Below are 24,212 nucleotides of genomic sequence, written 5' to 3'. Positions count from 1 at the left end.
AAACTAGGCAACAGTAAATCTCTTTGTCATGTTCATCAATAATGATTAGGATTTTAGAAGGTTTAGAGACATCAATGTTTTATCAGACTCTGTAGTAGCATTTCCTTGCTACCTAGATGCAATTTTCGGCAGCAATGAATTCTGCAGAAATTATTGTTTCCGACTGCAGGTTGAGGTCGGCAGCGAAGCTTTCTGGCAAAAGCAGTGTTACTACGCTGGTCGATCCCCACTGATGACAGTCCGTCTGCGGCTGCAGGCCGTGGAGCTCACCGCCAGTGTTTTAGTTTGACTGTTAAAAAGTGTTTAGATAATTAAAAGGTATTTATTTAGAAGCGGGCTGGCTGCTAGTTAGCTAGCTAACGCTAGCATGCTATTCCACCAAGTTTCCGTGCTACATAAATAAGCTGGACAGAGTTGTCCCTCATCTGGCGATAGAAACCCTGATTTTCCCGTTCTGTTAGCTCAGAGCTCCACAGCCTAAGTCCACAGGTACAAATTAGTTTTGCACCAAATGTATCGTCAAGAGTGTTGTGAAAGTTGAGGTGCGCAGATTCGCCACTTTGTGATGCGAGAGAGCACATATGTGAAGTTGCAGTGACAGATTCCAGAGGTTGTAATCACTGAGTTGTGGTTGTGATGGAAAATGAACCAGAGTAAAAAAAAAAAAGTATACGAGTAAATGTTGCATTATAAGTTTGCAGCTGTCATTGTGTTCATGTAAATATCAATCTACACATTTGTGAATATTTTTTCTGTAACTTCACATTCAGAATACAGGTGTGAGAACATTTTCTAGAAGTGCAAATTTCAACTTACAAGTTCAGATTTTTTTTACAAGCTCTCATGTTTTTTTTCTTTGTATGACTTCAAATTCAGATCACATGTGTGTGAATATTTTTTACAAGTGCAAATTTTATTTTTACAAGTGCAAATTTTAACATACAAGTTCAGATTTTTTGTTCTGCAAGTTCTCACATTGTATTCTACAAGCTCTCCCTTTTTGCACCATATTTACCTTCATACAGATGCATTACATTTAAATACATTTTATTAAACAGTTGAAATATGCCATTCACATTACAAAGCAATCTACCAGAAATGTGCTTGTAAAACATGCCTGATGATGTTGCATTGGCTTGCAGCAAAGTTGAGCCAAATTTAACGGGGTTTTTTTCTGCATTAGTTTTGCCGGAGCCCTCTGCGTTAGCATCACTCCTGTGCCAAGGCAGCAGTCCCATTAATGCGATGCTGCTGTCCGTCTGAACACAGCCTCAAAGCTGCTGCTGCTTGTAAATGTTATTATATTAACTTTAAAACCCCAAAAATGTAAAGGTCTTGTCAGCTAGACCATACTGGCTACACACTCGGAGTATTATAATAAAAATCCGCCCAAAGCTTTTGCTCACCGAGATTTCATTGCAGATCTTCTGATACGAGAGATGACAGTGATCTGGAGTGATGTGAAAAGAATACGCTTCCTTGTCACCTCCTCTCCTTCCTCCTTCGCCTCCTATTAGCGCTTGAAAAAGATCCTCAACATATCTTTCCCTTGTGGCTCCCATATCGTTGACTTCCCTTGTCACCTCATCTTCTGAAACTGGACACACAGAAGGCATTTTTCTAATTGTTGCATCATTTTAAATTCATACAGTTGAAAGAAGGGCAAAGAGGTGATGGCAGACTGCAGAGCAAAACTATAAACATTAATTATGTAGCAATGTGAAAGCGGATTTAAAAGAAAGCATGTCGAGAAACCTAGGGGAATGTCGTCAGCTGTTGCACAGCTGCTCACGCGGGGCTGAGGGTCCCAATTAACACATCAAACACTGAAACACTGAGGACCCAGAAGACCGCACATAGCTGTCACAACCCCAACTCTGCCTGTCAACTCTGCAGATGGACAGCAATAGAAAACTAGTGAGCGGTTATGTTCCAGGTGTCCTTTCAGAGAAAATGTACTTGTGTGTATATGCAACCACACACACACACACACACACACACACACACACTGAACACTGACTTGCACACACACACTGAACACTGACTTGCACATACAAAGACAAGCCTTGTAGAGTTTAATCTACTTTCTACACCTGTAAGCTGCAGCACAGGAGTGAAGAGGGATGATGAAACAAGGTCACTGCTGTCCCTCTGGTTAAAAGATAGTTTAATATATATTTAGTTACAATACTGTGAGATGGGGTTCAGCCAGGTGCCTCCACAGTTTGGGAGCTCTGATGAATGGTAAACCTGTTGACAACCCAGTCTAGTCAATGGTCAAAAGGTTTCAGTCTTTGTAGAAGGCATAAGCCGAAGATTGCGCGTTGGGAATTATTTGAGTAGTCCATGAGTCTTAATGTGTTTTTGTGTTTGCATATCTGAAGTCTTTACCTTCTCCGATCCATGCAGAGTTGCCATCAGTGAGTGCTAATGTGAACCCAGCACCCAGGTCTACAGCCCAGTCCACTCGCAGGATGTAGGGGGTACTTGGATCAGTAGCTACAGTGATCTGTCGGACTGTACCACACATAACCTGCAAAAAAACAAAGACAGGAATTAAGACACAAGGTGAAATTATGATTCACTGTTTCTGTAACGAGCCCATGGCATTGTGTTCAGGATGTTTCGTAAGTCTACTGCTAGAATTTGGTCCTAGGACTTCCTTCGAAGACAGCCCTCCTATCAATCCATTTTGATGTTGTAAGGTTGTCTTAATCTTCCAGTTGCATCAATTGTTTTCAAACTTCTTGGATTTGGTAATAAACATCCCTGTGTCTTCAATAGGGGTCTCTGTGAGTCAGTGGAACCACACAGAGAGTTTGGCAGGTTTTTGCATGGGAGTGTGGGCTCCCTGACCACCAGTGAGGTAATTGCACACTTTAAAGATAAATAGAAGAATACTATTAAAAGAAGGTCCAGTTGATGATTTAGTCAGTGTGTATATCCAACAATCTACAGTACACATATTTCTTAACATGAGTCTGATCATCCTTGCCTCACACAGCCAAACTACATCTCAAGAGTTTGCAAACAAGATTCTACAAACATCCACTTGAGAGACTGAGCTCAAGCGTAAGCTCTTTAAACTCACAAAGCTTTGTAACAACCATTAAAACTGCACGTTACACTGTAGGGGAAATTTTAACCTCAGCTGCATGGACTATTTCTCATCTCAAATTTATTTAGCTTTTAATGGATCGTTTGGGAGAAATATGACATTTTAAGAAGAGCCATCATGTTTGACAATACGAAGCAAATACCAATGACAGCCCTGCATGTCATTCGTTCAACCACATGTAAGGTATTGCATTGATGTGAGATAAGAGAATTGCCAATCATCTATTGCGGCAAAACCCGTGGGATCCATGCTCTTAGAGTTACTTGATACTGTGAACTAAACGTTATTTGCCAATACTACGCTGCTCAATGACTGTGCAGAGCGAGCTCGTTTGGTAATGTCACCTTGCCCTCAGGCTAAAACCTTTGCTACCTGATTCACTGCTGCAGTTAAACATAAGTCTCCTGCCAGAAGCAGTCTACGTTCAACAGATCAGTTACGAAAGATGTTGATCTAAGGATTACAATATGATCCATGAGATGGTTCCTGACATGTCCTTTTGGTTTACTGGCAACTCATCAGGTTTTTTCTTCTCAGAGGGCTTGAGAAACTTTTACTTGATTACGGATGTCCAGGCCAGAACATGTGATTACTGCTTCCACGTGAAGTGAGAGGTGAGTTGGACATCTTCCATGCTTAACTACAGGGCAAAGTGTGTGGAGATGGAGGGAAAAGGACGGCTAAATTGGCAGTTAGCCAAGCTGGACATGTTTGCAAAAATGAAAATGACCTCTTTCAGACACTATGCAATAAGTTAGGATGTGACAGCACTTTTTTATTCTGTCTTTGCATCCCCCACCATATATGCTGGCAGAGCAGGTGGTCAAGGTTATTCAAAATGAGACATAGAGCAGAGATTTGACATAGACAAACACATGTGCCCTCTCCCCACACACACACACACACACACACACACACACACACACACACCACTATCTTTGTGGGGACCCGTCATTGACATAATGCATTCCCTAGCCACTTACCCTAACCTTAACCATCACAACTAAATGCCTAACCTTAACCCTTACCCTCACCCTAACCATAACCTAATTCTAACCCTAATCCTAAAACCAAGTCTTAACCCTCAAACAGCCCTTTAAACTTGTGGGGTCCAGCATTTTGGGCCCCACAAGGCTGTGCAGACCCCACAAGTATACTGTATTCTCCGGTTTTTGGACCCCACGAATATAGTAAAACAAGCGCGCACACACACACACACACACACACACACACACACACACACACACACACACAAAGAACCTGAAGAACAGATTAAATTTGACCTCTTGTGCTTCGAGAAGGGGTGTGGCTGGACGAAAGGGGATGAAAAAGATGAGGGAGCTGAAGGGTTCAACTTTAACCCCATAAAGAGAGCCCAGCTACTCATTAGTTACTGTAACATCTGTTGTGCAGAGACAATAACCGTGTGGTAATGACAGAAGGACACTCCAATTAAATAAACAGCGCTGTCTGTCAGGAATGGAGAGCTGCGCAAAACCTTCAAAGTCACTCCCGAAGTCTTCCTGTTCAGTTCCTCGATCGGCGGACACATCACTGGAATGCTTAAAATCATCAACAAAAAAGCTCCCCACAGCTTTGACACGCAGCCCTTATCCTCCTCTCTTACTCCCTCTATAATTTCTTTGCTCAACCTTTTCATTGTCATTTCTTCAGCATTGCTGCATATGAAAATAGACTTAACTGTGCAGGAAGTACTAGACAAATGAGTCACAAAGAGAGCCTCTACTGTAATTATGCATCTTGTGTCTTCAATGAGGAGTCCATACAGAGTAGAACAAGCTAATGCAGTTAACTGTCTCTTTAATGGGCCTGGACTATTAAACCAGTCCTCTCACTGTCCTTTCACTGGACTTTCCCCTCATGCTTTCTCCAATACAATAGATTCAAGATGAAAAGGAGAACTCTTTGGCTAGTCCACGATATATCGTAGGATGAGTCAGGGTTTAAACAGCAGCAGACTGTGCCATAGCCTTTTATTCATTGTTATTTCCACGTGTTGGCTACCTGAAGCCACTTGACAAATAGAAACAGTATGAGCAAATATAACAATGAATCAAGGCCTAAAGAGTAAAGTGTGTGTGATCATAAATTGACTGATGCATGCCTCAAAGACCAGGTTTGAAAAGCTACTGTAATTTAACCATGGAGATTTTTACTACTTATATTCGTGCTGCTTGCAGAGACTGCAATGAAGTGGTGATGGGTCAGGGTCAAGCTTTGTCTCATGCTGTGTGACAAAATGTGCCTTCTCTTACATGCAGTACTCCCTATACAAAGGCTAGATTCAAAGATGTCTTGTCCCCATAAGGTAGCAAAAGCATTTGAGATTGTGATTGAAATCCAAGTTTCAGACCTATAGTAGGCCTGCACGATTCGGGGAAAAATATGAATCATGATTTTTTAGCTTAGAAATTGAACACGATTCTCTGCCACGATTTTTTTCTCACGAAGTGTAATGTTTAATGCACACATGAACCATGACAAAACAAAACAAATGGCACCTATAGCACATTGCGCATCACCGCAAGCCTGTAAACATAGAGGCTTTAATGAATAAAGAAAATAAAGTACATACTGACCATTTAAGTACAGTAGGCTACCAAAAATAGTGACATAGAACACATTGAACTAAATATGCCCTGATACAGGCTCTATCTGAAGTCCTTGAACATTGCATAATTAAAACATGTTAATGTCAATGTCAAATGCTTTCAATAAATTAATTGAAGGAGAAAAAGAAAATAAACAAAGTCATTTAAAAATTAAATCGCAAACAGGGGTGAATCGAGATCGCAACTTTATAACGATTTATCGTGCAGGCCTAACCTAGAGTATATTTAACATCTTCTTGGTGGATTATCTCAGCCTCTCTACTACTCAGCGTCAACATAGCTTACCCCCTTTATCGACATTATCGGGGATAAGAATTGTAACTCTACTGCTGTGATGACACTTTAAAAAAAGAAAACTAGGTGAAAAATGAAATGAGAAGAGAAGTTGAAAAATGAAAGCACTACTGGCAGCATAAAGGTAAATAAATTACACACACACAAAATATATGCTAGATACTAGATAATGTAGTGCTTAAATTCCACTAAAATCACACAAAGATAAAATGTTACTTTAGTCAACAGGGTTTCCCCCAGTGTAGTGCAAGGCTGGTGGCCCACCGGGCCTAAATTGCCCCCCACCATCCCTAAACAACTGAGATACAGTGGAGCGGCTTGGTTGGAAACTTAGACAAAGTCATATTTTCAAATCTCCAGTTAGCTTTTAGCATTGACTTAATGTAGAGCCCTAGGAAATCTGTCTTAAAGCTTTTTTAAATTCTCAATTTCGCGATTCCGTCCATGATTCTGTTATAACTATTTGGCTCTACATTAATGCTGCCATCAGTCTGTGACTGGCCCCAGACGGGCCCTTGTCAAAAAAAGACACTTGCCACCGGGCCTGACAACTTTTCTGGGTGAAACCCTCGTCAATAACCCATTTTAGAATAGAAACTGTACCAGTGGTTCTTTGCACCACTGGTTGTGAGGAGATGACTAATTCCAACAAGAGGGCAATCCTTTTAAACAAACATAGGCTACATAGCTAGCCTGAAAGGGTTGCCCTCGTGACCTCAGCTCTTCTATATAATGTATATGTATATAATGTTGTACACAACATCTTGCCAACCCTGGATTCAGCCGTACAATAACAGGTTATTCTTACATCTCCAATTTTGACATAGGAATAAGTTACAGTACTTAAAACTTGCTCAGTCACAAATGTAAAGCAACTCTCAATGAATAAATAGGTCAGTGCACTGTAAACTTTAAAACGTAATCAGATTAAGAGGAATGTGCATCGGTTTAAAAAACACTTGCTCATCTCTTGCTGTTAGAAACCAGACTCTCCATTTTGAAGTCTTTTTTTATCCACATCCACATTATCCTCTTGTTGAAAAAAATATGCAAAACATGATTCATGTGTGGTTTATAATCTGACAGATTTCTTCTTACATGAAGAGCTCTGCAGGAGTGTCTGTGAGAGAAGGGTTGAGGGCATGGGCGTCAGTTTGGTTTTAAATGTGCTGGGGACAGAGACGCATTCGGAAGTGCATTTCCAGAAGTGCTGGGTACCATGACGCATTCATTTGTTTTTCCTCTTTCGTGCAGGTCATGTTTTGAAAGACGCTGTCCTGTATCTTACTAATGTAAATGAATAAAAATGTATACAAAAATGTGATGATGTCCGACACGCTTTATGAAGAAGAAAGCCTTAAGTTTTCAAAAAGCATTAGACATGCAGAGGATCGAACCAAAAGTCCAATTATTATGGACGTTATCTGACATTAAGCGTTTCTGCTTCACATTTTCAGCAGGGCAGCGGAGCGGCTGTGGGTTGACTCTCCACGGTTCTCATGGGCTTTATAAGTCCTAACGTGAAAAAACTTAACGTGGTTTAATGTACCTAAACAACGATCACCAAATTTCTGGTTCGATTTTTTTGACAGTTTTCAGTGGTTATGAGGAGCAATATGAGAGAGAAATTTGGTATTTTTGGTATTATCATTGATCATTGTTTAGGTACATTAAACCACGTTAAGCCTTTTCCACGCCATGAAGAAAACGTTAATGTGAGATCACTTCTATAATCGTTGGATTTCGGTTTAGTTTTTTTTGACAGGCTTAAGTGTTCATGACAAGATATGGCCATGAGAAATTTGGTGATCATTGATCGTTGTTTAGGTACATTAAACCACGTTAAGCTTTTTCACATTAAGCGTTTTAGAATGTCCCGACAGGAAATGTTGTGAACAGAGAAGCATGTAGCCAGCGCAGCAGCAGAACGGCTGTGTCTGTGCCTGCCCTGTGGGGATAGAGATTTTTGTGGATTTGTTGGCATCTGTCGCTCAAGAATTATATGTGTTATGAACTTTATTTTTTTTTAACTAAATTGAGCTCAAGGTTTTCAAAAAAAGTGGTGGGTAAATGACTCATGACGAAATCTGATAGGTACGCGTACACACCGTCCCCACCGAAATCGACGCCTATGGTTGAGGGGAATTTATGAAACGTGGTTTCAATGCAATCAAGATGCTGCCGTGGCTGGTTGGAGGGAGGGGACTTCATTGTAAAAACTTTCAGGGAAAAGTGGACCACAAAAATGTCAAAAAAAGAGGATAGTATCTATCAGGGTATGAAAATATAAAAATAAATATACCAGTCAAATTTATCTATATGATACTAATAACTATGAAACTAAGGATTTGTTTTATAATTGCTTAAATGTGAAGTCTGCAACATGTTATAAATCCTCATCTCAAGTTACCAATGGTCAAAGTGATACTACTGAAGCAGTCTTTCAGCAGTATATCTGCCTTATAATATACAGATGTTCACTTCATTCTCTTCCCCATAATACATCAGATTGTATTATAATTTAAAGGCTAATGAATTAGTTCTCTTAATACATCCATGATTACACCCTACACTAATTTTTTTATAACGTTATACTAACTTCCGGGTTTCTGCTTCGTCACCAGTGCACCATTGTGGAACGAATATTATCGGTAACGTTACAGATACGCCTTGGTTTTCTCTATAGTCGGAATTAACTATAAATTTGGTCATGTGTATGTAAAACACTTAACGTACATATTTACTCAAAATACTTACTGTATTGTATGGGCTAACTACAGTGCTGTCCAAACGAAGGCATTTTGTATGAAACTGAACTCATGCTGCTCTCTCTGTTGACAGTTTTTGAAAGAAATTTCAACTTTCACCTCCTGTGTTCTCAGCATAGGCTGTAGGTTCTCAGCCAACCAGCACACGAGGTTTTGCGCGCAATGCGTCGTTACGTTACGTTACGTAAACATCTTTGGTTACGTTACGTACGTTCCAGAGAGCAGGAACTGTGATGTGGCTTTGACTCACAACAAAAAATGGTAAGGTTGTTTTTCATTAATTAAGTGCTTCTGCTCTTTGACAGTGTATTTTAAGCATATTCTATAACACACATTCTACGTCTAATGTGTGTCCGAAAAACTCTCTGACAACAACTAATAGCTTGATTTTCGGTGTAAAGCAGGACGTATAGTAAATGCTAAACTAGCTTGCTAGCATTGGCTAGCTAAAATAGGCTAAACGTTAAGCCAATCTATCTGTCACATGTATGTTTCTATTCTTAAATCTCACTTTACTATATTTCCATATCATCACGTAAGTTGCAATCGTGTGTCAATGTGAGTAGTTTGATAACAAAGGCTTAATATGTCGCAAATTAATGAGTAACGTTACAAACAATGCTGGCATCGCAATGTTTTGAGGTGTGTGCCACGTAGCTGCACCATTCTTTAGGGAGCATGTAACGTTATATGTATGTGTGGCTCGGCTACACATTGTGGTTTGGCATTACAAATTTGAGCTTGCAATAACGGGAATATTTTAAACCAAAGCTCATAAGTAATTAGTTATCTTGACTATTCCCAGAATAACTTATTTAACTGTAATCTTAATGACAAGCGGACAATGTATTAAAACTTTCTTCTTAAACAAAACATGTAGCAACAACAAACACACATGCATGATCGCCGCAGGCAGAATCATATGTATCACAACGTCCAAAATATGATCCCAATACACACTTTTGAAATTCAAAACGGTTATAATGTTGTCATTTTGCCAACAACAAAATGGTAGTAATATAGTACTAAGTTAGCTGTGGCAGGAGTGTAATTAGTGCTATCTGGTAACAAGACAAAAAAAGTATACATGCTTATTTATTTATTTTTTAATGTATGATTATGTCAAATTATCTAAATGCCTAAAAGGCATGTCTATCACCATGTTAGGAATGTATCATATTTAAATATCTGGAATTCAGGGCACATATGAGAGCATCCCAGAATGATACTACATTAACAGTTTTAGGATTAATACACATATTTCTGTGAGTAGAAACGGAAGGTTCCAGAAGAGGTTGCATCAGAAATCTTATAAAGCCCTTTTGTAGTTTCCGCTTTGGAGTGCAGAGTAGTTAATTACATGTATGATGATCCTTGTCTTTGTCTGTGAGATGTCCAGTATTGTTGGCCAACTAAGCTGCACCCCAGTGTAGATGACAGGCAAGGACGGGGCCACACATTTATACCCAAACAGGGAAGGGATGACTTAGCCTATGTCATCAGTATCATCCTCATTTAGCGTTGCTTACCATGTCAGGAGCATCAGCAGACACACAACTGTCGAAGAGCTAGAAAAGTATGCATTTAACACACAAAAACAAACACAAATCACTAATCTGCAGTTCAGACCGTTTGGGATGAAGTCGGGTCCTACAGTTTGTTATGGCTTTTAAATAAGCTGCATAGCTTAAAGCTAGGCAGAGTAGTATTGGGTCTCCCTTTTGGCACATGGCAGTATGTGATTTAGATTTTTCTTAAGCCACAAAATTGATTTTGTAAATTAGTATATGAAAATGTAGGATCATTTTGACTGGCACGCCATCGAAAACATGCTATTTGGCGTCGAGTCTTTGACAATGGTGTGAGTCTAACTGGGTCTACACAGCCAGCCAAGTTCTTTGTCACACAGAATGCACAGCTGGTACAACAACATTCCTTGTGACAAGTATAGCATGACACCAGTGTTACAGAAAATGAACTAAAGGAAAGTCAGTGTTTCTAATTTGTATGATGTATTGCTGGTGAGCTGCACTAGATCATGTCTGTTACTAAATGTAGAATTTCTTTTTCATCTTGCAGTCGGCCATTTTCAACTTCCAGTCACTGTTAACAGTGATTCTCCTCCTGATCTGTACCTGTGCCTACATCAGAGCGCTGGCTCCCAGTATGCTAGACAAGAACAAGTCCGGGTATGCTCAGATACTATATGAGATACTTAACAATGAAGCTGCAATTGATGTATTTCCAGTGATTAATTGAGCCTTTGTCTCTTAGATTGGGACACCATGTTATATCAAACTGTATAACCAAATCATTGGAGTGTTAATACACTTCTTTACTATCGCTTATTATCTAAGTCTAAGACTCGGGGTGGAATAAAGACATTGAAAAAGATCACACTCTTCTCTTATGGCCCCTCTAATTCAGTCAGTGCTTGCTAGTGTTTAGTAATACAGCAATCAGTGACAATGCTAAGACACACATTATTTGTTTTTCATGTAAGTGCTATACATTCTGCTTCATCATAAGTAATTCAGCAGTTCAGTATTTCAACTTTATATTAGAGCGGTTTGTTTTCTTTCTGTGGTAGAAACAGTCTGTGATAAAGCTGATTCTGCTTGAAATGTAGAATCTTAATGGAGTGTATGTATGTAAGCCCTATCATTTTAATTGATCCATCCCTCTGCAACTCACTTTACTCCTTTTATGACAGTAAACTGGATATATTTGAGTTTTGCACAAAACAGACATTTCAGGATATCATCTTTGGGAAACACTGGTCAACACTTGTTAACAATTTTCTGACATTGTATAGACCAAACAACTAATCGATTAATCAAGAAAATAATCTACAATAAAAAAAAGTGTTAGTTGCAGCTCTACTACTAAGGACACCTGCTTATTTCTTCAGCTAATAATAAGATCCTCGACACAAGTAAAGTAGCAGAAAGCCTAAATGTTCATTATTATTCTTGGATGTGCAAACTCCATGATTCACTTCTAATAAGTCTGGCACAGGCCAGGAACAGCACACACACACACACACACACACCATTAGAGCATGGAGGGACACCCTCTTCAGGCTAACAACAAATGAGACAGAGTGGCAGATGGGATGATTTAATAGTTTTCCATCTGGATTGATTTGTTGACTAAGGCATTAGATGTTATTTGTGTTGATTTGGTGCCACACATTATGCAGATAATTTGTGGGTGGTAGTGATAGAATCTGAGGGGAAGAATTCATGTTTTCTACATAAAAACATTTGTAGATAATAAAAAAAAAAAATACATATTTTTCCTAACTTGTAGAAAATGTAACTTTGAAGGGGAACTATGCAGTTTTTTTTTTAGCTTAATTTACCTTAACGGAACAGCTTCAGGGTCATTGGAATGGTTAAATTACTTTTTTTTCGAGTTGAATGGTGGTCATCTCGCTCCCCCCTAGCGCCTGTGAGCGGTAAAACCACCCTTGCAACTTTCGGCCGGCGAGCCGCCGGCCTCAGCATCAGGAAGTATCACGTGATATCAGGTCTCGCCTTGTATCGAATTGCTTCACGGCACTGCACACATACGCCCATTCAGGAACCGGCTAACAAGGTAGCGATGGAGTTTTTCACACTATCGTCATGGCTGAGACGGCAAAAAAGAAGCAGAAAGCTAGAAAAGCATTGTCAGAGGAACAGAGAAAGAGGAAACGGCAGACTGACCGAGCGAGGAGTCAGACACAAGTAAACATAGGAGCTGCCAAATATCTATTCCGAAGCTGTAGGGGGAGCTCTATAGAGAAACCTGCGAGCAAAAAAGCGATTGAAAACCGCAAAGAAATGGCAAAAACTGCATATGGCCTCTTTAAAACCAGGGCTCTCTGAAGTCAACAAAAGAAAAAAAATCACAATGAGATTCTGACACCATCTGGTCAGTTTGAAAGTTGGCTTTTAAACTTGTACACTTGCAGACAGACACACCCTCACACAGGCCGACAAGCACGTCAGAAAAGCAAAGGCCTGGAATGCAACATTTGCCTCAGCTGTCACTAGAGATAATAAGACTTGCCTGCTGTCCCCCCCTCCTCCAATGTGAACACCCCTTACATGGAAATGGACATCTGATGCTGTCTGGGTTTTGTAGGAAGTTGAGCACAGTCCTCTTGGAAAGTTGTGCCAGGAGTCTGACTACCAGTTACTGTAGCTACCACCTTGACATATCAACACAGGGCCCAGCCTCTTTTTAACATTTAATAACAGACATTTGTTCTTGCTTGTAATTTTCTAATTGTTTTTCTTTTAGGCTTCTAGGAATTTTCTGGAAGTGTGCCAGAATAGGTAAGCCTATTGTGTTTTTGTTTTTTTCATTTTTTTCTTCTTCATATCAATGAAATGTTGCTTAATGATGTAGCCTTGCACATGACATTATTTATTTTCTCCAGGTGAGCGGAAGAGTCCCTGGGTTGCTTGCTGCTGTGTCATCATGGCTTTTAGTATACTGTTTCTACAGTAGCAGTCCAAAGAAAACCACGAATGGAAACATTGGGGAAATGAACAGACAACAAGGCATGGACACACACATCCTAGAAGCACAACAGGGCCTCCGAGGGTATCACTTAGATAATACAAAAACGGAGAGCCGTCACCACTCACCGTAGCCACGGAGAGAGAAAAATGTGTCTTGTGTAGGTGGGGGGGGGGGGGGGATGAGCTGATAGCCCAAGAGTGTGTCTAGATCCCTCCACGGACTCCAGGTCTGTCCTTGTTTGCTTATGTGGAATGTTTATTTACGGATGTATGTGTGTGGGGGGGCCAATGTTTTTTTTGTTATCTGCCATTTTGTTTAAAGGAAAGAAGTTATTCTGGTGGGATCAAAATGATAATTTTTTTGTCCAAACATTTCAAACCGATGTGTTTTGAAGTTGTCACAATTGCATCGACCATTTTGAAATTCTCCACAAAACGGACCTTCATAAATGTTCATAATTGTTATGCGATTCAAATTGAGGCTTATATTTGTAAACTGAGTTATAGCGAGGTGTGACTTCAACCCATCTCAGCACCCTGTTTGTTGCCTGTGCCCTGTTTGTTGCATCTAGAAATGATCCTATTTCACAGCAAACAAAATGATAGTATAGCTCTTCAGGTGGCTAATAGTGCTACATGTTTGCCTCAAAGAGCTACTGATGTTTTTAAAGTCAGTCAGTTTGCTGCTATTTATTAAAAACATCCTTTTTGGTAATTTTTGGTTTGTGTCTGTTGTGATGATGCCACACTGTAAAATGAAGTGTCATTATTGAATTCAAACATGCAAAATACATGTTGATGAACCTGTTAAACCTTTGTCAATCTTTCTTTAAGGACTTGATTACACATACTGTACATGTAAGATTGCAAATGCAGAGTTAGACATGTTTCGTGATTAGGAGGAAACTACAACCCTAAAGGAGCTGTACTTGAAATACTGGGAAAAAGTTGGCTGGGTTTGCCTCCACACCACTCTCTCACAGACCGTTCCCCAACTTGTCAAATACCTACGCTTTGTCACGGCCCTTGGCGTCTGATACCGACGGACAAGGCACTAACATGCATACGTGGCCGGATTGGCTACCAAAACAAAACGGCGAAGCTCGGATAACATAACACACAGAGGGAGTGTGACTTCATTCTGCTCAGGACGCCGTTACTTCACTATATCTTAAAATTGCAAATACTTTTTTACTGCTTTATTAATGTACTGAATATCGAGTACAGCTCTTTTTAAGTATTGCTGCATTAGGTTACAACGGAAGCATAGTCCTCATAGAGTGAGATGGACAGTGAAGAGTTTGCGATAACCTCTTCTATAACCTTGCAGTCAACACTCATCTTCACAGGGTTTACTGCAAAGAGCTGTCCCCTGATTGTACCATACAACATGACCTTGCTAGATATCTGTTTAGTTCCAGATATGTTGTAGTGTAAGCTGCATTAGAATTACATTCAAACCAGGACAACCTTTGATGTAATGCCTTGAAGTATTGGATGAAATACAGGAGACTGTGAAGGATATCCAGAATGTTTATTAGAAGGCTACAACTAAAACTGTGTAATTGCTGGTTTAGATGGCAAATCCTCTCAATGGACAACCTTGGCAGCATACAAGCAGAATTCCAGATAGTGTGACATCATTCCTAGCACCACATGTAACAAGCTATATGATCGCTATGAAAGGTTAGCGGCAAGTTATAACTTCAGAATGTACCGTCTCACTTGATTTTTACCGTCAGCCACACAATTTATCAAATCTGACATGTACTGTTAAGGAAAATAGTAGAGTTGCATTATGGGTTTGTCATGAAATTGAAAGAAAAAGCATAGAAGTAAACAGTTACTAGAGTGGGTAACACTAGAAGCATCCGACACAATGTTCTCTCTTCTGTGTGGTACGGATTTATATAAAGAAGGAGACTTGTTGACACACTCACCTTTGATACTCGGATCGCTGCTGAGTGCCCAGATCCCAACACCCCCGCTCACAGTCCCTTGTTAGGGAACGTGGATCCCATATTGGCGTGCATCCGTTTTGGCACTCCCAGGTTGAGATAAAGCATCAAGTGAAGGCTGCCGGTAAAGTTTGGATTATCAGGCAGTGACGCAGATACAGGAGACACAGAGGAGCAGGACGCTGTCAGTTATCTGCTTCTATCTTGGGAAGCAGAGATACTGGTGGCCTGGAGGGACATCACTGGGTCATCGAACCAAGCTAATGTCTTGGGTGATGATGAAAGGAAAAAGATATGGGAGACGTGAAGTGGCTTACTCCAGCTGATGATAGCAGCTGTTATTATCATTCTGGTTTTTCACACAGAATTAAAAAACAGAATATAACAGAATATTAAGTCTTTTGTAGTGCAGTGGTATTGAATAATCCTACTGTTAAGAAAATCAACAGATGGTTGGAAACTGTAGACTCTTGGGTCTGGCTTAAATGCCTTTTGAGGATGGTCAAACGGACTAACTTGTTTTTTGTTACTTTTTCAATCAAACTGATTATTCTTAATCTGCCTTAAAGTGTGGGCACAGTTGCAATGACGAATATCTGGCGGTGACCCAGTGACTAAACGCCTAAAACAACATTTGGACTATTCCTGTTGTTTGTAAAGTGATTGAATACATGCCCTGATTTCTGTGTTTGAGTTGGCTTGGCCAACAATCAAAATTGTGTGTGGACGCCAAAACTGTGGACGCCAAATGGCTAAGACCATAAGAAAATAGACCCTTTTCTTTTCAGTGTGGGAAAACTCTGTTTTACATGTCATTATTACCTTCATCCTCTTATGTTTTTCTTTCTTTCTTTCATTCTCGTGGGTCCCTTAGGTTTTGAAATGGTGTCTTACAATGAAAACGTGGGATGTACACTGTAGATATCCAACATGTCTTAAGTCTTGCTACTGTTTGATTTGTGATCAAACAACACTTTGTTGATATTTTGTAGGCTAATTCCAGTATTTATTTAGACGTAATATATTTAAATTTGGCTACTTTTATGCCAACAAACAAGTAAATCAATATTCCACCCACTAGAACTGTATTCCTGGTAGTACGAAGAAGACGTCCATTAAGAAAAATAACATTTACAGACAATATAATTAAACAGTTAACCAAATGAATAAAATATGAAAAGTTGCCGTTTGTTCAAAACATGCTTTGGTTGGAACTCATGAAGTCAGAATTTATAATATCCTGGGCATGACCTTGTTATTTTAAATGCATATCTTGTGCAAAATGTACTGTAAAATGATACTCTCCAAAGAGCCTTTCTCCATGAACTCCCTTACCCTTTATTTTGAAGGGATTAGAGGCGCAGCCAAAGAAGTGACAGCATGAGATGGCATGAGATTTAGACATCATATCCAAAACACCTCATCTAATATAGTGTGGTGTTTCATGCATCATTAATTTACATGAATAATTACGGCAAATGTCAGCTGTGTCGTAAAGAGGTGCATATGATTGATGCAGAGATCAGGATTCATGTCGACCTCACTGATTGGTACAATACTGAGCTCATTCAGTTTCATTTCCAGATCATAATTTTTTTATCTGTTCCTGCAGTGATGATGGAAAATGATTCTCAGATAAGCAATAAAGACATTTACATTGAGGCTAAATCAAATGCTCCTGAATCGCTCACTGTGTTTGCAAATGTTCCCTCAGCAGATACTTATAAATGTGTGATGTTTCTTGTGCAGCTCTACACTGTAGGATATAATATCCAAAATAACTCATATCCAAAGTGTTTAGGGTGTATACATCATCATTGATACAGCTCCAGTAGAAGAGCATGTTAGTCTGATGTTATTGTCTCTTTTCTTCCTTTGATCAGGCAGGAAAGTTTCTTGTAGTCGTTTTGAGTACTTCAAAGGCAATAGGGCTAATAAAGTCGCAACCATATCCTGCTGAGCAGAGCGTCCAAACTGGCCTTGACCCTTTAAATGATCAGTGGAGCCTGTTAGAATCACTGCATTTTTCTTTGTTGTTGGAGAAAATGAAAGATGAACAGAGGGAAAGGAAATGCAAAAGAGATACCAGGTTAGAAAGATAATGACAGGGAAACAGATGTAGTCTGCTGAACTTAGACCCACACAGAACACAATAACTTTGTCGGGGTTCGTTTATTTCTGTAATATTTACAGTTCTTTCAATTTGACAGAAAGGCCAAAACCAAAATTATTAAAACAAAATGATCCAAACATACGGCAGTGGGCTTAGAACACTGACATAGAAAACAAAACAATATAAATATACCTTCACAATAAACTCCAGTTGATTCTTAAATGTACAGTTTGACTTAGAAACCACTTACATTTCACAGAATACAGACTCCGAAAATAAACGGGCTTCACCAGGGAGCGCACAACTTCACACACTTGTCACTCTGTCTTGCTAACACATGGAAACGCTGGCGTCGGCCGCTACACGTGAAGTCCATCGACATCCATCCAAAGTCAATCTCATCTATAACATGTCATCCAGTTAAACGATGAACACAGATATCATTTTAACCTTTTGTACATACATGTTTTTAACCAGTTATGCAATATATACCTATTTATTTCACACGATGTACACAGGACTCTCCACAGTGCAGTTTCCCTGATCGGCCCGAAAAGAAAGAGAGAGCGACCAAGAGGCACCGCGCAACACTTGGCGTGTGACACCGCCACCTAGTGGCTGGAATAACTACTTAAAATGTACGCTCTGCCAGCAAACAAACAAACATGCACATTTCTTTTATTTTTAGAACACAAAATACATACTGAAACAAACCAGAAATAACTGTGATGGGGTTGTTACAACCAATTCACCACCCGGCTACATTCTCCCCTGCAATAAATCAGCGTCCCTGATGATTATAAAACCTGAGCTGACCCAATTACTCCTTGCATGGCTTTCTCAAATAAGGCAGCACCCAGGCTTGTTAACACCTGTGAGACCATCTCTGTGCGGACTGTTACTGCATTACATGTGGACTTAGGTAAGTGGAATGGATTTGAATGAAACCCTGCCCTTGTCCTCGTGCTTCTCCTGACAGTAGGAAACGGTACACTGGAACTCAGGCCTGTTCTGGTTACATGTTTATCCCTGACAGTTTCATCGGGAATGACATCATTACCAGCTCCTAAATGCAAATCCTCATCTGAACACTCGCTTTCATAAACACTTGGCTCAGTGTCATAAGTGCCCGCACCACTACAACCTGACTCATTCTCTTTAATAGCATCAACTCCTGTATCCTCCCTTATGTGCACATCAACCTGTTCTGCTGTGGGGTGCTCAGTGACATCTTCTACCACTACAAAATCAGGCTCAGCTGACTCAAAAATCTCTTCAGCTACAGGCAGACTGTTAGTTTGTGCCCTAACCTTAGTTCTTGGTTTAGGAACCGGGATCGCTCCTGGGCGCAACCCAGTCCGGTGGACTCTCTTAATGGGCCCTCCTTCCAAAGGTTCGACAGTGTATGTGGTCCCTTGTACATCAACAACTTTGTAGACTATAGGACTCCATGCATCTTGAATCTTATTTCTCCCTAACGGCCTGTAACGCAAATAGACAAGCTGACCTATGCCTACAGGAGGACAAAACACCTTCTTATTTTGAAGAGAGATTCTCTCAGCTGCCTTCTGTTCTGAGTACTCCCTGGCTCGCTCATGTGCCTGTCTCAACCTCTCCTGATGGACAGACAACCAGTCCTGTTTCCTGTCTGTAACATGCTCATGCCCTAATAATGCATCTACAGGGAGATGTGGTTGTACCCCAAAAAGTAAATAATAGGGTGAATACCCTGTAGTGGAATGTGGCGTGACATTGTAGGCATAAACTAACTCAGGAAGATGCTCAGGCCACCGTCTCTTTTTCCCTGGTGGGAGTGTCTTCAGTAAATCGTGGAGTGTCCGGTTGTACCTTTCACACTGAGCATTACCCTGTGGCCTGTAAGGAGTTGTTCTTGTCTTTTTAACACCATAGAGCTTGCACAGTTCCGCTAAAACTTCACTCTCAAAATTTCGGCCCTGATCAGAGTGTAATCTCTCCGGCACCCCGTACTTCATGAACCACTCCTTTAGCAAAACTTTTGCTGTTGTGTCAGCTTTTTGATCTCTTGTAGGATATGCTTGAGTAAATTTGGTAAACACATCCGTGATCACTAGGACATTTTCACGTCCGTCTGTAGCTTTCTCTAACACTGTAAAATCTACAGCAATGACCTCAAGAGGTCGGGAGGCTAGAAACGCCTTAACTGGAGCCTGGATTTTGGGCTGAGGCATTTTGGTCAGAATACATCGCTGACAGTTTTTAATCCAGCTCTCAATATCTTCATACATCCCCACCCAGAAACACCTCTCTCTTAGTAGATTCACAGTACGCTCAATGCCTTGATGCCCCATGTTGTTATGTACACTTTCTATGACTTGGTCTTTTAAACAAGTAGGCAAGAGCAGCTGCCAACATTCACCATGCTGTGGGCCAGTTTTAACTCGGTACAGCAACCCTTCTCGCTGACGGATGCCACCCCACTGTTTCAGTAACCGTTTAACTGGCCTGGACATGACAGCTCTATCCTTTTGGCTCGGCCTCCTACTTTGATCCCAAAACTTCATAAACTCTTTCAGAGTGGGATCATTCTTTTGGAAGTCTATAAGCTCTTCTCGGGTATAACCTGGGAGTGTATAGGTGTTTCCCTGTCTGTCACTCTGCTCCGCAGAACCTGCTTCTAAAGCACGGATCTGTCTTACCTTGTAACACTCAAGACCCTTAGAGACAAGGCCCGGCTCTAAAACTGTTCCTCTACATACAACATTACAGATAGCCACACAATCATCAAAATCGGAGTCTGAGACACATTCAGGCTCCCCTGCAAACTCCTGCCGAGAGAGGGCATCTGCTGCAGCATTACTACACCCAGGTCGGTACTTTACCTCAAAATCAAACACGGATAGCTGCGACACCCACCGCTGTTCTATGGCGCCCAGCTTAGCTGTCTGAAGGTGACAGAGGGGATTATTATCTGTAAGGACCACAAACTTTGATCCAAGCAAATAACCCCTGAACTTTTCAGTGACCGCCCATTTTAGAGCAAGTAACTCCAGCTTCATGCTACTGTAATTACGGTCATTCCTCTCAGCATGGCGTAGCCTGCGACTTGCGTACGCTATCACTCGTTTAGTGTTACCTTGCTGCTGATATAACACGGCACCTAATCCGTGCTGGCTGGCATCTGTCTCAACTACAAAGGGGCAAGTGAAATCAGCAAAACCCAGTATGGGAGCAGAAGTAAGCTTCTCCTTTAACTGTTGAAAGGCCTGACTACACTCAGGAGTCCACATTGACTTAAACATACGATTCCCCTTAGCTACTTTCCCTTCACGCAAACAATGGTTGACGAGATTGTGCAGAGGCCCAGCAAGCTGCGAGAAACCCTGAATAAACCTCCTGTAGTAGCTACAGAATCCCAAAAAGGACCTAAGCTCTTTGACACTGGAGGGGACCTCCCACTTCTTAACAGCGGAGATTTTACTTGGGTCTGTCCCCACACCCTCTGCGGACACCTCGTGACCAAGAAACTTCACCGTTTTCTGTAAGAAAGCACACTTCTGCAGTTTTACTTTGAGGCCAGTCTCTGCTAGTCTCTTAAATACAGCTTCCAGCCTGACCAGATGCTGCTCAAATGCCTCCGAATAAACCAAAATGTCATCCAAATACACCAGAGTATCTGGAAAACGAGGTCACTCATAGTAGCCTGCATAAGTCTCTGAAATGTGGCTGGCCCATTACAGACACCAAACGGCATCCTAACATACTCAAACAAACCAAACGGTGTTGTAAATGCGGTCTTATGCCTATCTCTCTCATGCATGGCCACTTGATGGTATCCACTAGCTAAGTCTATGGTGGAGAAGAACTTGGCACCACTCAAAGCATCAAAACTCTCATCAATTCTCGGTAATGGGAAAGCATCCCGTCTTGTCTTTGAGTTGAGTTTTCTGTAATCAACACATAACCTTAGACTGCCATCAGCTTTCCTTACCAGCACTATAGGGGAAGCATACGCACTAGAGCTCTCCTGAATGACTCCCTTTTTCAGCAACTGGCTGATATGCTCCCTTACCTCACTGTATTGCGTAGGTGGAATACGCCTGTACGGCTGCGTCACAGGTGTGTCATCTGTAAGATGTATCTCATGCTTCACCTTATCAGCATGTCCTAAATCCTCATCTTCAACTGCAAATACACCAATATACTTCTCTAACAAAGCCTTCAACTTTGCTTGCTGTTCTGAACAACCACCAATCTGCAGCTGGTCCATGATAGACTGTGAATTAGAGGACTCTCCTGTTTGCTTATCAATACTGACTTGCTCGGTATCGGACGCGATCCTCTGAAACTTCACTTCACACACCTCATCAGTCGAAACACTGTCTACATAAGTCAGAACTCCAAGCCTCGTCTTCGGCTTCAACCAGACATCCTCATCAGATATGTTCATCACTTGAACCGGAAAGGTATGGCTTTCTGAGGTTACCAATGTAGGTAAAACAACTAGACCTTCAGGTAACAGTGTGTTCACAGGCTCTAACACCAGTAAGGGGCCATTCTCATTTACCACCTTGAGCCCCCCAGCCGTAACTGTAGCCACAGATGATGCTGGCACATGGACCACATTCTTACCAGAGACCTTAGCAAAAGAGACCTTATCTTTTACGTCCACTGTCTGAATTCTCTGGAAGGCTTCCCTCCAGCTGGGGTCAAGTTTACTTTCCACTGCATTGTCAAACTCTGTACACACCAGCTCCTTGCATTTTTTGACAATGTTCATGCCTATGAGACCTGGCACGGAGGCAGAGTGAAATGCATCTTTAGTTATGAGAAACCCCCGCTCGGGGATTGTCAGACCCATAGCTTCAACATCAAGCTCCACATATCCCACATAAGGTATATTCAACCCATTGGCGGCAGTAATCTTTAACCACTCAAATGCAGGATGAATTTCCTAATCTTTACCTGACAAGTGCTCCCTAAAGAAACTCTCTGACATTGTACTGACCTGGCTGCCAGTGTCCAGAAGACATGTTGTCACAACACCCTTAAGTTTTACTTCCACTGTCTTACACTCCCCAACTGCTCTTTCTAATATCCTACTTCTGTCCAAGCTGCCTTTCTGTGAGCCAACTGCTTCCCCTCGGCTGGTTTGGCTCATCACAACCGAGGGTGCTAGTTTTCCTGTGCTACAGGGGAATCAGTTTGTGTTTCATCCTGAACTCTTTGTGACCGGAGACATGTCCTTGCTACATGTCCCACCCCGTTACACTTAAAGCATATGGGCTTTCCATCTGGTGTAAATCTGGGTTGGGGCCTAGCTCGTTGTTTAGGCTCTGGGACTGTCCGACACGTACTGCATGTAGTCAAATCTTTCCACGCCCCAGTCAACTCTGCCAGTGTTTTAGTTAACTCCATGATCTGTTTATCCTTGCGAGCAACAGCTCTCTGAACTTGATCTAACATGGTTTGCTGCTCACTCTCCGTTGTGACCACAGAGCACAGGGTTTCACTGACATCTGACTGAACCTGCCGGCTCTTGGCAACTCTGGTGTAAGACCTAGTCTCCTCCATTTGCCACAGGAGAGCCTCATCCCGAATGTCTAGAATACTGGACTCTGGCTTATCTCTAGCCATCCTGCGGAGCTCCCGCCTAAGAGCTGCATCCCCCAAACCCTCAATGAACTGGTCTCTCAGCACAACTTTCTCATTGGGTACCGCATCACTGGACTGTTTCATAACAGATTTCAAAAGCTGCGACAGTGCATGTGAGTAGTCACGGAGATCTTCTCCATCTGCCTGCTTACGGTTGTAAAAGGCCTGTAAAAGTTTTGTAGCGCTGCGTTTTTCCCCAAAGGCATTTCTCAAATAGGAATAGAGATCACTGGCCTCCACTGACTGACCTCCCATACATAGTCGCACCTCTTCTAATGCAGGGCCACGGAGGAGTGAGAGTATGTAGTCACAGTGCCCTCCTCTGGAATGTTCCCTGGTTCTTAGAACACTCTTAACCTCCTCAATGAACTCCTCTACAGACTTCCCATCTTTCTCATACTCTCCACTAAAAGATTGGACCTGACGTTCCCGTGGAATGTAGACAAAAGAATGTGTGGGTGCACTGCTATGTACCCTATCTGCTCTTGTCTCATCATGCAATCTACTCAGGTCATCACGTAATTTGTTAAGCTCTAGTATTTGTCCCCGAATTTCTTCCATGGGATCTGTACTTCTACCAGCTGCCTCCCCTGAGATTGGGGCTGACTGCCCATTGTCATTGGTTACAATCTCCTCATCACCAGATTCACTAGACATATCGGTAGGTTTTATTACTTATCACCTTTCAGTCCACATGTAGGAAAAACAAGGATACTAAGGAGACAGTCTCTAGTTGATGGCACCGCTGAACCTTCTTTCATGCAGCTGGAGTTAGGAGAGGAACCCTTTCAGGTACTGACGAGTCTGCTCCTCACATGCACACAGCAGGCACCAGCTGGAAGCCCCACCAGGTGTTCCTCAAGGACCTGTGTATCCACACCAGGCTGGCCGTTGGGACTTCAACACCGGACACCACCTGCTAATCTTCACCACTGCCGTATTTTGGTTTTAAAAATTGAGGCCACTCTATTGCCAATTTGCAGTGAAAAAGTATTCTCCAAATACCCCACTCCTGGTACCAAAATTGTGTAGTCTGCTGAACTTAGACCCACACAGAACACAATAACTTTGTCGGGGTTCGTTTATTTCTGTAATATTTACAGTTCTTTCAATTTGACAGAAAGGCCAAAACCAAAATTATTAAAACAAAATGATCCAAACATACGGCAGTGGGCTTAGA

The 24,212-nt window shown here is 41.4% G+C and overlaps 2 protein-coding genes across 8 annotated transcripts in view; one reads left to right on the top strand and one right to left on the bottom strand.

Moving 5' to 3' along the window:
* The window catches only part of LOC116056630 (DNA repair protein XRCC4), a 36,422-nt gene extending 27,458 nt beyond the window's left edge, over positions 1-8,964 (bottom strand). For all 7 annotated transcript variants that reach the window (XR_004106622.2, XR_004106623.2, XM_031308847.2 and 4 more), the window contains exons 1-3: positions 8,803-8,964; positions 2,392-2,533; positions 1,407-1,597 (exon numbers count right to left, since the gene is read on the bottom strand). Coding sequence is in view for 5 of the 7 variants with exons in the window: in XM_031308847.2 (XP_031164707.1) it covers positions 1,407-1,597; positions 2,392-2,530 (330 nt within the window). In the remaining 2 variants the exon portion in view is untranslated. The remainder of the gene's footprint in view (positions 1-1,406; positions 1,598-2,391; positions 2,534-8,802) is intronic.
* On the top strand, positions 8,874-14,139 carry tmem167a (transmembrane protein 167A). Its single transcript, XM_031308851.2, has 4 exons — positions 8,874-9,074; positions 10,893-11,002; positions 13,104-13,138; positions 13,243-14,139. The coding sequence occupies exons 1-4, from the start codon at positions 9,072-9,074 to the stop codon at positions 13,311-13,313; spliced, it is 219 nt and encodes a 72-aa protein (XP_031164711.1). The 5' UTR covers positions 8,874-9,071; the 3' UTR covers positions 13,314-14,139.
* Positions 14,140-24,212: the final 10,073 nt, after the last annotated feature.

This window comes from Sander lucioperca, chromosome 2 (genome assembly GCF_008315115.2).
Source record: "Sander lucioperca isolate FBNREF2018 chromosome 2, SLUC_FBN_1.2, whole genome shotgun sequence".
In the NCBI taxonomy this organism is placed as follows: domain Eukaryota; kingdom Metazoa; phylum Chordata; class Actinopteri; order Perciformes; family Percidae; genus Sander; species Sander lucioperca.
This window is presented reverse-complemented; position numbering and strand designations above follow the sequence as displayed.

Excerpts from the sequence above, each read along its gene's own strand:
- tmem167a (XM_031308851.2), top strand. Across the intron at positions 11,003-13,103 it reads CTAGACAAGAACAAGTCCGG|GCTTCTAGGAATTTTCTGGA; the intron begins GTATGCTCAGAT and ends TTTTTCTTTTAG. Across the intron at positions 13,139-13,242 it reads CTGGAAGTGTGCCAGAATAG|GTGAGCGGAAGAGTCCCTGG; the intron begins GTAAGCCTATTG and ends TATTTTCTCCAG.